Source organism: Bombina bombina, chromosome 5 (genome assembly GCF_027579735.1).
Source record: "Bombina bombina isolate aBomBom1 chromosome 5, aBomBom1.pri, whole genome shotgun sequence".
Taxonomy (NCBI): Eukaryota; Metazoa; Chordata; class Amphibia; order Anura; family Bombinatoridae; genus Bombina; species Bombina bombina.
The window spans coordinates 940,436,964-940,451,683 of NC_069503.1; the positions used below are offsets into that span (position 1 = coordinate 940,436,964).

The 14,720-nt window shown below is 37.6% G+C and overlaps 1 protein-coding gene across 1 annotated transcript in view; it reads right to left on the reverse strand.

The window, feature by feature from the left end:
• Positions 1–13,770, reverse strand: part of LOC128661671 (pendrin-like) — a 66,874-nt gene extending 53,104 nt beyond the window's left edge. The window contains exon 1 of the mRNA XM_053715898.1: positions 13,750–13,770. Within this exon, the coding sequence (XP_053571873.1) occupies positions 13,750–13,770 (21 nt within the window). The remainder of the gene's footprint in view (positions 1–13,749) is intronic.
• Positions 13,771–14,720: the final 950 nt, after the last annotated feature.

Genomic DNA, 14,720 nt, shown 5'->3' on the forward strand with positions numbered 1-14,720 from the left:
AAACAGCCACAATGATGCACTCACAAATTACCTTTTTATGGCGACTAAATTGACCATAGCTAGAGCATGGAGAAATAAAACCCCACCTACGTCTACACAAGTATTATCCTTAGTTAGACACATCAGGCTAATGGAACAATATTCTTTCAGGGTACTAGACAAGGTTGATCAATACTCCCAGATCTGGCATCCATGGCTTACTCTTTTTCCAGACTAAACTACACTAACCTAACACATTAGTGTATCCCACCTGACTGAGTCCTCCACCGCCTCTCCCCTTCTCCTTCCTTCTCACCCCACCTTATCTCTAGACAGACACAAACATACAAATTTATATATATTTATGATTATCCAACTGTGTTTTGAAAACCATGTCGGGACCACGATTACTCTTTATATCTCTGAATATTTACTCATCTCTACATAAACCTGTTGATACTAATCCACCTGAGAGCTGTATATCGCATCATACTGCATGATATGCTTTTCTTTTAGTTATCTTTTCCTGTAAAACTTGTAAAATGGAGACATAGTATTTATAGGCAAGTTATATTAACCTACAGTAGGCAATGAAGACTTAAAAGTTTATTCGAGAACATACCTACTATTAATAATATTGTGCACCCTCAATGATAAGAAAGTATACAATTGTAATGACTTGTACTTGTCTATTTGTTGTTGTTTATTTTTCATTTGTTTGTCTCAATAAAAATTTATATTTAAAAAAAAAAACTTCTTAAATGTGTCTATACCTCTATGTATGCTTATGGTGTGCTTTCATTGGGATAAAATCAAGCTTTATATATTATAATATAAGCACAAAACTTTATGATGGTTATTAACCTGATATGTATGTTTGTCTAGCTTGCATTTTTATACCTCATTTGCCTATTACATCGGTTGGATTCTCTCTTCTTGTACAAGGTTTATCAAGGCAAAAGCCTATTCAATCAGTCTCCTGTTATAATAGGTTAACGTCTGCCCCGTGAATGGCTAACATATGGGCTATATATATATATATTGGTAAGCTTGTTGTTTTTTAGAATGCTTTATAGAAGCAATTAATTGTTTATATTTAGCTTATGTTTAATGCTTTATGGTATATCACACCTTCACACATTTACTAAAATGTTAAATGGAGTATACTATAAATGCACCTATTCTGTTATGGGTGGGTTAGTATATATTTTGAGCAATGCAATGCTGGTACAAGCCCCTATGATGGTCCTTCTTTTACACACACAACCTTTGGTTCATGGAGCTAAAAACAAGCCTAATAATGTTTATTTACCCATAATGTTATGCTCTCAATACAGTTAACTGCTCTGGTGGACACTAGTGTTGATAGACCCCAGGCTTATATTTATGTATACATATAGACCCACATGGATGAATATATTTATAGCCCCATTACTTTTTATACACTATGATCCTAGTATATTTCCTACAAATATCTTAAGCATTCAACATAGTTTAGACATGCTATATGCTGTCTCATTATGCATCTTCATCCACATAATATGTCTACTATCTCCAGCTAGAACTTAAACCCATATAATTACTTTTGTAGCACAGGTCTGATTAGTTATTAATTTGTCCTGTTTTTCAGATAATGTGCCGGATCTAACTCTAAGTCAGAAGCTCCTCATTGTTCTTTGTAAATCTACTGACTAGAATAAAGTATTCTACAGATTCATACATTACATCTATGTGATATAAACATGCACGTGCCGTTTATAGAGGTCAAAAGAATAGTCATTTTTTAGCTCATTCTAAGTAATAGTTGCTGGTAGTTCAGTTATAGGACATGGTCGGTATAATAGTTAGTCATGGTCAAGAATATTATGAGATGGATAAATACTTCCAATGTCTATATATCTTCGGTATTAATCAGATATTAAATATAGTTGTGTAACCCAGTTTACCATGATGTTGAGAAATTTATATTAACTTTCATTACCAAGGAGCCGAATTAGCTAGATATTGTGACACTTTAACGGAATACATTTTTACCAATACAGTTGACCTGTCTTCGGGTATAGGGCCCATGCCCAGATGACAAGGTCTATACTTATAAGAGGGAGAAATATGATCTCCCAACATCACAGATTGAATGTCACCATATCGTGGTTTTGAGCCGACATTAGTCCTTTATTACCTTATAGCCATAGAGATATTTATGATGTTGGTCTCTTATAATACTAAAAGTAGTAAACTCATACTAAGCTGGGGAAATGGAAACATGATAGTTCTTTTTTATTCATAAAGATATTGGAATACACATGTAAGTGACCATACTACAAATAAGCTAGATGAACATGTTTTATTTCTATTATTATTTATAGGACAGATTCTACCCCCTCCCCCCCACACCTCTATATAGTGTTCTGGTGTATAGAAATAATTTTTATAACATATGTTATATGTATATATATATCATATGTTTTGCATTTGTGTAGACTTTTCCAAAAAACTAAACAAAAATGAAGTATGTCAATTTAGATATTACCCCAATTACAATCATTCATACTATGAGATACAATCCATATTTTATATTTGTTATCTTTAAATCATATAATGTATTACACAATATGGTCTATTGTAAAAGTACCCTCATCTTTGAGTTTTGTAATCACCTGGAAATAGTCTATACCCTTTATATCTCATGTATACTGTACAATATTACATAATAAACCTTTTTCTCTTTATGTTGTAATATTTGAAAAATCCAATAAAAACTATCGGCTAGATTCCGAGTTCAGTGTTAGCTTTAAAAAGCAGCGTTAAGGGGTCCTAACGCTGCTTTTTAATGCCCGCTGGTATTACGAGTCAGGCAGGAAAGGGTCTACCGCTCACTTTTCTTCCGCGACTTTTCCATACCGCAAATCCCCTTATGTCAATTGCGTATCCTATCTTTTAATGGGATTTGCCTAACGCTGGTATTACAAGTCTTGGAAGAAGTGAGCGGTACAGCCTCTACCTCCAAGACTCCTTCCGCATATAAAAGTCAGTAGTTAAGAGTTTTATGGGATAACGCCGGAACATAAAGCTCTTAGCTACAGTGCTAAAAAGTACACTAACACCCATAAACTACCTATTAACCCCTAAACCGAGGCCCCCCCCCCCACATCGCAAACACTATAATAAAATTATTTAGCCCCTAACCTGCCGACCAGACATCGCCGCCACCTACATTATACATATGAACCCCTGATCTGCTGCCCCTAACATCGCCGACACCTACATTATATTTATTAACCCCTAATCTGCCGCCCCCAACGTCCCCGCCACATAACTACAATTATTAACCCCTAATCTGCCGCCCCCAACGTCGCCGCTACTATATTAAATGTATTAACCCCTAAACCTAAGTCTAACCCTAACCCTAACACCCCCCTAACTTAAATCTATTTTTAATAAATCTAAATAAAATTACTATAATTCAATAAATTATTCCTATTTAAAAATAAATACTTACCTGTAAATAAACCATAAGATAGCTACAAAATAACTAATAATTACATTGTAGCTATTTTAGGATATATATTTATTTTACAGGCAACTTTGTATTTATTTTAACTAGGTACAATAGCTATTAAATAGTCAATAACTATTTAATAGCTACCTAGTTAAAATAATTACAAAATTACCTGTAAAATAAATCCTAACCTAAGTTACAAATACACCTAACACTACACTATCAATAAATTAATTAAATAAATTAACTACAATTATCTAAAATGAAATACAATTAAATAAACTAAACTATAGTACAAAAAAACCAAACACTAAATTACAAAAAATAAAAAAATATTACAAGAAGTTTATTCTAATTACACCTAATCTAATCCCCCTAATAAAATAAAAAAGCCCCCCAAAATAATAAAATTCCCTATCCTAAACTAAATTACAAATAGCCCTTAAAAGGGCCTTTTGCGGGGCATTGCCCCAAAGTAACCAGCTCTTTTACCAGCCCTTAAAAGGGCTTTTTGTGGGACATTGCCCCAAAGTAATCAGCTCTTTTACCTGTAAAAAAAATAAATACAATACCCCCCCAACATTACAACCCATCACCCACACACCCCTACTCTAAAACCCACCTGATCCCCTCTTAAAAAAACCTAACACTACCCCATTGAAGATCACCCTACCTTGAGCCGTCTTCAGCCAGCCGGGCACCGATGGGGCAAAAGAGGTCATCCAGACCAGCACAAGTCTTCATCCTATCCAGCCAGAAGTCTTCATCCGATCGGGGCAGAAGAGGTCCTCCATCCAGCAGAAGTCTTCATCCAAGCAGCATCTTCTATCTTCATCCATCCGGCGTGGAGCGGCTCCATCTTCAAGACATCCGACGTGGAGCATCCTCTTCTTTCCGACGACTAACGACGAATGAAGGTTCCTTTAAATGACGTCATCCAAGATGGCGCCCCTCGAATTCCGATTGGCTAATAGGATTCTATCAGCCAATTGGAATTAAGGTAGGAAAAATCTGATTGGTTGATTTAATCAGCCAATCGGATTAAACTTCAATCCGATTGGATGATTGGATCAGCCAATAGAATGCGAGGTCAATTCTATTGGCTGATCCAATCAGCCAATCAGATTTAACTTCAATCCGATTGGCTGATTAAATCAACCAATCAGATTTTTCCTACCTTAATTCCTATTGGCTGATAGAATCCTATTAGCCAATCGGAATTCGAGGGACGCCATCTTGGATGACGTCATTTAAAGGAACCTTCATTCGTCGTTAGTCGTCGGAAAGAAGAGGATGGCTCTGCGTCGGCTGGATTGAAGATGGACCCGCTCCGCTCTGATTGATTGAAGATAGAAGATGCCGCTTAGATGAAAACTTCTGCTGGATGGAGGACCTCTTCTGCCCCCATCAGATGAAGACTTCTGGCCGGATAGGATGAAGACTTGTGCCGGTCCGGATGTCCTCTTCTGCCCCATCGGTGCCCAGCTGGCTGAAGATGGCTCAAGGTTTTTTTAAGGGGGGATCGGGTGGGTTTTAGAGTAGGGGTGTGTGGGTGGTGGGTTGTAATGTTGGGGGGGTATTGTATTTCTTTTTTTACAGGTAAAAGAGCTGATTACTTTGGGGCAATGCCCCACAAAAAGAGCTGGTTACTTTGGGGCAATGCCCCGCAAAAGACCCTTTTAAGGACTATTTGTAATTTAGTTTAGGATAGGGAATTTTATTATGTTGGGGGGCTTTTTTATTTTATTAGGGGGATTAGATTAGGTGTAATTAGATTAAACTTCTTGTAATATTTTTTTATTTTTTGTAATTTAGTGTTTGTTTTTGTACTATAGTTTATTTAATTGTATTTTATTTTAGATAATTGTAGTTAATTTATTTAATTAATTTATTGATAGTGTAGTGTTAGGTATATTTGTAACTTAGGTTAGGATTTATTTTACAGGTAATTTTGTAATTATTTTAACTAGGTAGCTATTAAATAGTTATTAACTATTTAAAAGCTATTGTACCTAGTTAAAATAAATACAAAGTTGCCTGTTAAATAAATATAAATCCTAAAATAGCTACAATGTAATTATTAGTTATATTGTAGCTATCTTATGGTTTATTTTATAGGTAAGTATTTATTTTTAAATAGGAATAATTTATTTAATTATAGTAATTTTATTTAGATTTATTAAAAATAGATTTAAGTTAGGGGGGTGTTAGGGTTAGACTTAGGTTTAGGGGTTAATACATTTATTATAGTGGCGGCGATGTCCGGTCGGCAGATTAGGAGTTAATAATTGTAGTTAGGTGGCGGCGACGTTGGGGGCGGCAGATTAGGGGTCAATAACTATAATGTAGGTGTCAGCGATGTTGGGGGCAGCAGATTAGGGGTTCATAAGTATAATGTAGGTGGCGGCGGTTTACGGAGTGGAAGATTAGGGGTTAATAATATTATGCAGGTGTCAGCTATGTCGGGGGCAGCAGATTAGGGGTTAATAAGTGTAAGGTAAGGGGTGTTTAGACTTGGGGTTCATGTTAGGGTGTTAGGTGTAGACTTAGAAAGTGTTTTCCCATAGGAAACAATGGGGCTGCGTTAGGAGCTGAAAGCTGCTTTTTTGCAGGTGTTAGGTTTTTTTTTCCAGCCAATTCTGCCCCATTGTTTCCTATGGGGAAATCGTGCACAAGCACGTTTTGCCAGCTTACCGCTACCGTAAGCAACGCTGGTATTACAGGTAGAAGTGGTGCTCAATTTGCTCAATGCTCACTTTTCTCAGGCTAACACAGCCATTCAGAAAACTTAATACCAGCGTTGTTTAAAGTGAGTGCAAGAAAAAAAAGGAGCGTTAGCAACGCTAGTCTTTACTGACAAAACTTGTAATCTAGCCGTATATTTACAAAAAATATATATATATGTTCAAAATTGGATTCTCTTTATAAGTAATGTTTAGCAATGTTAATACACCACATTGTTCTTTAATATGGGAGTCTAATAACACCATAATCACTGACCTTTTAAGCCTCCATGATGCTGCCATCCAAAAACAGAAAACCAGAGTTATGATTTTATCTATAGCTAAATACTCCTGTGTTGCGCATAAGTTGTTAACGGCAAGATTACGAGTTTTGCGTTATGAACGGCTCGGTAATAATAAGTTGTACAAGACCGTTTTATCAAGTGTCAAGTGTAACTTGATAAAACGGTCTGGTACCGTGAAACGTCGTGCTTTGTATTTTAAATAAAGTCTGTATACTTTATACATTGGCTTACCACGGGACTTTTTATACTTTTTAAGCTTTCTACTTTTCAAACATTGTCAATTGGGTTGCCAGTGTAAAGACTGACCCAGGGAAGACAAGTGTCTCAAGTGTGAGCACCTTTACTCTATTTGCTATATCTATCAGCAGTAATAAGATTACCAAGACCTGACGCTGGGATTTGGATACGCGCTGTTGGTGACAAGTGCCATGCAGTATCATCCGACACAGTCAGCTGGGCGACTGCTAAGAGCTCAGAATGCCTCTATAGCACTATTTTGAGTGCTTTATATCCTGTAAGTACGGGACTCTGCAGTGGGGATACATTTGACACTTTTGACCCTGCACTATTGTGGCGCCTTCTTTTCTCTTTATACCTAATCTAATAGCCCTATCAAAATACCCCCCCCCAAAATAAAAAACCCTAGCCTAAACTAAACTGCCAAAAGCCCTTAAAAGGACCTTTTGCAGGGCATAGCCCCAAAGAAATCAGCTCTTTTACCTGTAAAAAAAAAAAATGCAAACAACCCCCCAACAGTAAAACCCACCACCCACACAATCAAACCCCCCAAATAAAATCCTATCTAATAAACCTAAGCTCCCCACTGCCCTGAAAAGGGCATTTGGATGGGCAATGACCTTAAAAGGGCATGTAGCTCTTTTTCTGTGCCCAAACCCTAATCTAAAAATAAAACCCACCCATTAAACCCTTAATAAAACCTAACACTAACCCCCGAAGATCCATTTACAGTTTTTGAAGACCGGCAATCCATCCTCATCAAGCCTGGAAAAGTCTTCATCCAAGCGGGCAGAAGTCCTCAACTAAGCCGGGAGAAGTCTTCATCCAATCGGCAAGAAGTCATCCTCCAGGTGGGCAGAAGTCTTCATCCAGACTGCATCTTCTATCTTCATCCTTCCTACATGGAGCAGCTTCATCTTCAAGACATCCGGCACGGAGCATCCTCTTCTTTCGATTACTCTTGAAGAATGAAGGTTCCTTTAAATGACGTCATCCAAGATGGCGTCCCTTGAATTCCGATTGGCTGTTAGAATCAGCCAATCGGAATTAAAGGGTAAAAAATCCTATTGGCTGATGCAATCAGCCAATAGGATTGAGAGCACATTCTATTGGCTGTTCCAATCAATTTTTTATCCTTTAATTCCAATTCGCTGATAGAATTCTACCAGCCAATCGGAATTCAAGGGATGCCATTTTGGATGATGTCATTTAAAGGAACCTTCATTCTTCAAGAGGAATCAAAAGAAGAAGATGCTCTGCGCTGGATGTCTTGAAGATGGAGCCGCTCCGCGTCGGAAGGATTAAGATAGAAGATGCCGTCTGGATGAAGACTTCTGCCCGCCTGGAGGAAGAATTCTTGCCGCTTGGATGAAGACTTCTCCTGGCTTAGTTGAGGACTTCTTGCCGCTTGGATGAAGACTTCTCCCGGCTTTGTTGAAGATGGATGTCCGGACTTCAAAAACTGTAAGTGAATCTTCGGGGGTTAGTGTTAGTTTTTTTTAATGGTGTTTATAGGGTGGGTTTTATTTTTAGATTAGGGACTTTGGGCAATGTAAAAGAGCTAAATGCTCTTTAAGGGCAATGCCCATCCAAATGCCCTTTTCAGGGCAATGGGGAGCTTAGTTTTTTAGGTGGGGGAGGGTTTGGTTGTGGGGTTTACTGTTGGGGGGTTGTTTGTATTTTTTTACAGGCTTTTTTATTTTGATAGGGCTATCAGATTAGGTGTAATTATTTTAAATATTTGATCATTTATTTTTTATTTTGTGTAATAGTGTTTTTTTTTTAATTTAGTTAATTGTATTTAATTACTGTAATGTATTTAATTTTAGTGTAATGTTAGGTGTTAGTGTAACTTAGGTTAGGTTTTACTTTACAGGTAAATTTGTATTTATTTTAACTAGGTAGCTAGTAAATAGTTGATAACTATTTACTAACTATTCTACCTAGTTAAAATAAATACAAACTTAGCTGTAAAATAAAAATAAAACCTAACGGCTAGATTTAGAGTTCTGCGGCCAAAGGGGTGCATTAGCTATGCGTGCTTTTCCCCCCCGCACCTTTTAAATACCGCTGGTATTTAGAGTTCACAGAATGGCTGCGTTAGGCTCCAAAAAAGGAGCGTAGAGCATAATTTAACGCCACTGCAACTCTCGATACCAGCTGTGCTTACGGACGCGGCCAGCTTCAAAAACGTGCTTGTACACGATTCCCCCAAACAAAAAAGCAGCGTTCAGCTCCTAACGCAGCCCCATTGTTTGCTAGGCGGAAACACTTCCTAAGTCTGCACCTAACACCCTAACATGAACCCCGAGTCTAAACACCCCTAACCTTACACTTATTAACCCCTAATCTGCCGCCCCCGCTATCGCTGACCCCTGCATATTATTATTAACCCCTAATCTGCCGCTCCGTACACCACGGCAAGCTACATTATAGCTATGTACCCCTAATCTGCTGCCCCTAACACCGCCGACCCCTATATTATATTTATTAACCCCTAATCTGCCCCCCACAATGTCGCCTCCACCTGCCTACACTTATTAACCCCTAATCTGCTGAGCGGACCGCACCGCTACTATAATAAAGTTATTAACCCCTAATCCGCCTCACTCCCGCCTCAATAACCCTATAATAAATAGTATTAACCCCTAATCTGCCCTCCCTAACATCGCCGACACCTAACTTCAAGTATTAACCCCTAATCTGCCGATCAGAGCTCACCGCTACTCTAATAAATTTTTTAACCCCTAAAGCTAATTCTAACCCTAACCCTAACACCCCCCTAAATTAAATATAATTTTATTCTAACAAAATAAATTAACTCTTATTAAATACATTATTCCTATTTAAATCTAAATACTTACCTGTAAAATAAACCCTAATATAGCTACAATATAAATTATAATTATATTGTAGCTATTTTAGGATTAATATTTATTTTACAGGTAACTTTGTAATTATTTTAACCAGGTACAATAGCTATTAAATAGTTAAGAACTATTTAATAGTTACCTAGTTAAAATAATTACAAAATTACCTGTAAAATAAATCCTAACCTAAGTTACAATTAAACCTAACACTACACTATCAATAAATAAATTAAATAAACTACCTACAATTATCTACAATTAAACCTAACACTACACTATCAATAAATTAATTAAATACAATACCTACAAATAAATACAATTAAATAAACTAACTAAAGTACAAAAAATAAAAAAGAACTAAGTTACAAAAAATAAAAAAATATTTACAAACTTTAGAAAGATATTACAACAATTTTAAACTAATTACACCTACTCTAAGCCCCCTAATGAAATAACAAAGACCCCCAAAATAAAAAAATGCCCTACCCTATTCTAAATTAAAAAAGTTCAAAGCTCTTTTACCTTACCAGCCCTGAAAAGGGCCCTTTGTGGGGAATGCCCCAAAGAATTCAGCTCTTTTGCCTGTAAAAAAAAACATACAATATCCCCCCCCCCCCAACATTACAACCCACCACCCACATACCCCTAATCTAACCCAAACCCCCCTTAAATAAACCTAACACTAAGCCCCTGAAGATCTCCCTACCTTGTCTTCACCACACCGAGTCCCGATCTGTCCAGAAGAGCCTCCGATGTCTTGATCCAAGCCCAAGCGGGGGGCTGAAGAGTGACGTCCATCCTCGGGCTGAAGTCTGGATCCAAGCGGCGGCTGAAGAAATCCATCATCGGGCTGAAGTCTTGATCCAAGCGGCGGCTGAAGAAGTCCATAATGGGGATGAAGTCTTCTATGAAGCAGCATCTTCAATCTTCTTTCTTCCGGAGCCATCATCTTCCAGCCGACGTGGAACATCCTCTTTTTACCGACGCCTACTCGCCGAATGAAGGTTCCTTTAAATGACGTCATCCAAGATGGCGTCCGTCGAATTCCGATTGGCTGATAGGATTCTATCAGCCAATCGGAATTAAGGTAGGAAAATTCTGATTGGCTGATGGAATCAGCCAATCAGATTGAGCTCGCATTCTATTGGCTGATCGGAACAGCCAATAGAATGCGAGCTCAATCTGATTGGCTGATCGGATCAGCCAATCGGATTGAACTTGAATCTGATTGGCTGACTCCATCAGCCAATCAGAATATTCCTACCTTAATTCCGATTGGCTGATAGAATCCTATCAGCCAATCGGAATTCGAGGGACGCCATCTTGGATGACGTCATTTAAAGGAACCGTCATTCGGCGAGTAGGCGTCGCTTGAAGAGGTTGGATCCGCTTCGGCTGGGAAGAAGATGGCTCCGCTCCGCTCCGGAAGAAAGAAAATTGAAGATGCGGCTTGATAGAAGACTTCATCCCGATGATGGACTTCCAACTTCAGCCCGATGATGGAGTTCTTCAGCCGCCGCTTGGATCAAGACTTCAGACCCTCTTCTGGACCGATCGCTGAACCCGGTGAGGTGAAGACAAGGTAGGGAGATCTTCAGGGGCTTAGTGTTAGGTTTATTTAAGGGGGGTTTGGGTTAGATTAGGGGTATGTGGGTGGTGGGTTGTAATGTTGGGGGGGGGTATTGTATGTTTTTTTTTTACAGGCAAAAGAGCTGAATTCTTTGGGGAATGCCCCGCAAAGGGCCCTTTTCAGGGCTGGTAAGGTAAAAGAGCTTTGAACTTTTTTAATTTAGAATAGGGTAGGGCATTTTTTTATTTTGGGGGTCTTTGTTATTTTATTAGGGGGCTTAGAGTAGGTGTAATTAGTTTAAAATTGTTGTAATATTTTTCTAATGTTTGTAAATATTTTTTTATTTTTTGTAACTTAGTTCTTTTTTATTTTTTGTACGTTAGTTAGTTTATTTAATTGTATTTATTTGTAGGTATTGTATTTAATTAATTTATTGATAGTGTAGTATTAGGTTTAATTGTAGATAATTGTAGGTATTTTATTTAATTAATTTATTGATAGTGTAGTGTTAGGTTTAATTGTAGATAATTGTAGGTATTTTATTTAATTTATTTATTGATAGTGTAGTGTTAGGTTTAATTGTAACTTAGGTTAGGATTTATTTTACAGGTAATTTTGTAATTATTTTAACTAGGTAACTATTAAATAGTTATGAACTATTTAATAGCTATTGTACCTGGTTAAAATAATTACAAAGTTGCCTGTAAAATAAATATTAATCCTAAAATAGCTACAATATAATTATAATTTATATTGTAGCTATATTAGAGTTTATTTTACAGGTAAGTATTTAGTTTTAAATAGGATTAATTTATTTAATAATAGTTAATTTATTTCGTTAGATAAAAATTATATTTAACTTAGGGGGGTGTTAGTGTTAGGGTTAGACTTAGCTTTAGGGGTTAAAAAATATATTAGAATAGCGGTGAGCTCCGGTCGGCAGATTAGGGGTTAATGTTTGAAGTTAGGTGTCGGCGATGTTAGGGAGGGCAGATTAGGGGTTAATACTATTTATTATAGGGTTATTGAGGCGGGAGTGAGGCGGATTAGGGGTTAATACATTTATTATAGTAGCGGCGCGGTTTGGTCGGCAGATTAGGAGTTAATAAGTGTAGGTAAGGTAGCGGCGACGTTGGGGGGGGCAGATTAGGGGTTAATAAATATTATGTAGGTGTCGGCGATGTTAGGGGCAGCAGATAAGGGGTACATAGGGATAATGTAGCTGGCGGCGGTTTACGGAGCGGCAGATTAGGGGTTAATAAAATTTAATAGAGTGGCGGCGGTGTGGGGGGGCCTCGGTTTAGGGGTACATAGGTAGTTTATGGGTGTTAGTGTACTTTAGAGCACAGTAGTTAAGAGCTTTATGTACCGGCGTTAGCCCAGAAAGCTCTTAACTACTGTTTTTTTTCTGCGGCTGGAGTTTTGTCGTTAGATTTCTAACGCTCACTTCAGCCAAGACCCTAAATACCGGCGTTAGAAAGATCCCATTGAAAAGATAGGATACGCAAATGGCGTAGGGGGATCTGCGGTATGGAAAAGTCACGGCTGCAAAGTGAGCGTTAGACCCTTTCCTGACTGACTCCAAATACCAGAGGGCGGTAAAAACCAGCGTTAGGAGCCTCTAACGCTGGTTTTGACGGCTGCCGCCCAACTCTAAATCTAGCCGTAAGATAGCTACAATGTAACTATTAGTTATATTGTAGCTAGCTTAGGGTTTATTTTACAGGTAAGTATTAACCCCTTAATGACGACAATGTACCCAGGGTACGTCGCTGGTCCTTAAGGGGTTAAATAGGTATTATTTAGGTAATAATAGTAGGTTTTATTTAGATTTATTTTAATTATATTAAAGTTAGGGGTGTTAGGGTTAGACTTAGGCTTAGGGTTAGGTTTAGGGGTTAATATATTTATTTAGTGTTAGTGATGTGGGAGGCCAGAGGTTTAGGGGTTAATAACTTTAGTATAGTGGCAGCGACATTGGGGGCAGCAGATTAGGGGTTAATAATATTTAACTAGTGTTTACAATGCAGGAGTGCCGCGGTTTTGGGGTTAATATGTTTATTATAGTGGCAACGACGTCCGGAGCGGCAGATTAGGGGTTAATAAATTAATTTTAGTGTTTGTGATGCGGGAGGGTCTCGGTTTAGGGGTTAATGGGTAGTTTATGGGTGTTGGTGTACTTTGTAGCACTTTAGTTATGAGTTTTATGTTACAGCTTTGTAGGGTAAAACACATAACTACTGACTTTCTGTTTACGGTACAGATCTTGTAGTTATGGGCTGTACCTCTCACTTTTTGGTCGGACAGGCAAACTCGTAATACCGGCGCTGTGGAAGTCCCATTGAAAAAGGACTTTTTAAAAAGTGCGGTAGTTATGTTGCGTGATGGCCAAAAAAGTGTGTGGTACAGCTATACCTAAGATATATAGATATAAGACTCGTAATAGCAGCGGTAGTGAAAAAGAGCCATAACGCTGCTTTTTCACTCATTATGCAAAACTCTAGCCGTTAGTTAATTGCACAATCAATATCAAGCATACACCTGCATTTACAGCTGGTGAACTCACCTGGAAGGTGCTTCCATACATATTTACCTTCTAAACAACAACTTTGTGCTCATACAATGACGCATACATGAAAAAATCATGTAAACTTGTCATGTTACATACTGTGTGTCGCAGAAGTAATTCAGTTAATCTCATCAATCATATATCAATCATCCACAGCTGATTTTCAGTTGGTTAACTTGTCATGTGGGAGGTGCTTGCATACATTTTCAGCTGGTGAACTTGTCATGTGGGAGGTGCTTGCATACATTTTCAGCTGGTGAACTTGTCATGAGGGAGGTGCTTGCATACATTTTCAGCTGGTGAACTTGTCATGTGGGAGGTGCTTGCATACATTTTCAGCTGGTGAACTTGTCATGAGGGAGGTGCTTGCATACATTTTCAGCTGGTGAACTTGTCATGTGGGAGGTGCTTGCATACATTTTCAGCTGGTTAACTTGCCATCTGGGAGGTGCTTCCATATATTTTAACTTTTTAAAAACCACTTTGTGCTCATATAATGACGCAAAAATACAGAAAACCTGTTATTAATTTGTCTGTCATGTAATGTGTGGCTCATAAGTTATTCAATTATTCAATCAATTACTGCAATCATTTACAGCTGGAGAACTTGGCACTATAAAAAGAGGTTTCAATCGACACACTTCATTTCATTATTCTTTTGCAATGGAGATCATTAACATAATCATTGTAAATAACTAATAACTATTGTGCCTAGTTAAAATAAATACAAACTTGCCTGTAAAATAAAAATAAATCCTAAGCTAGATACAATGTAACTATTAGTTATATTGTAGCTATCTTAGGGTTTATTTTATAGGTAAGTATTTAGTTTTAAATAGGAATAATTTAGTTAATGATAGGAATTTTTATTTCGATTTCTTTTAATTATATTTAAGTTAGGTTTAGGGGTTAATAACTTTAATATAGAGGCAGCGACGTTGGGTTAATAAATGTAGGTAGGTGGCGGC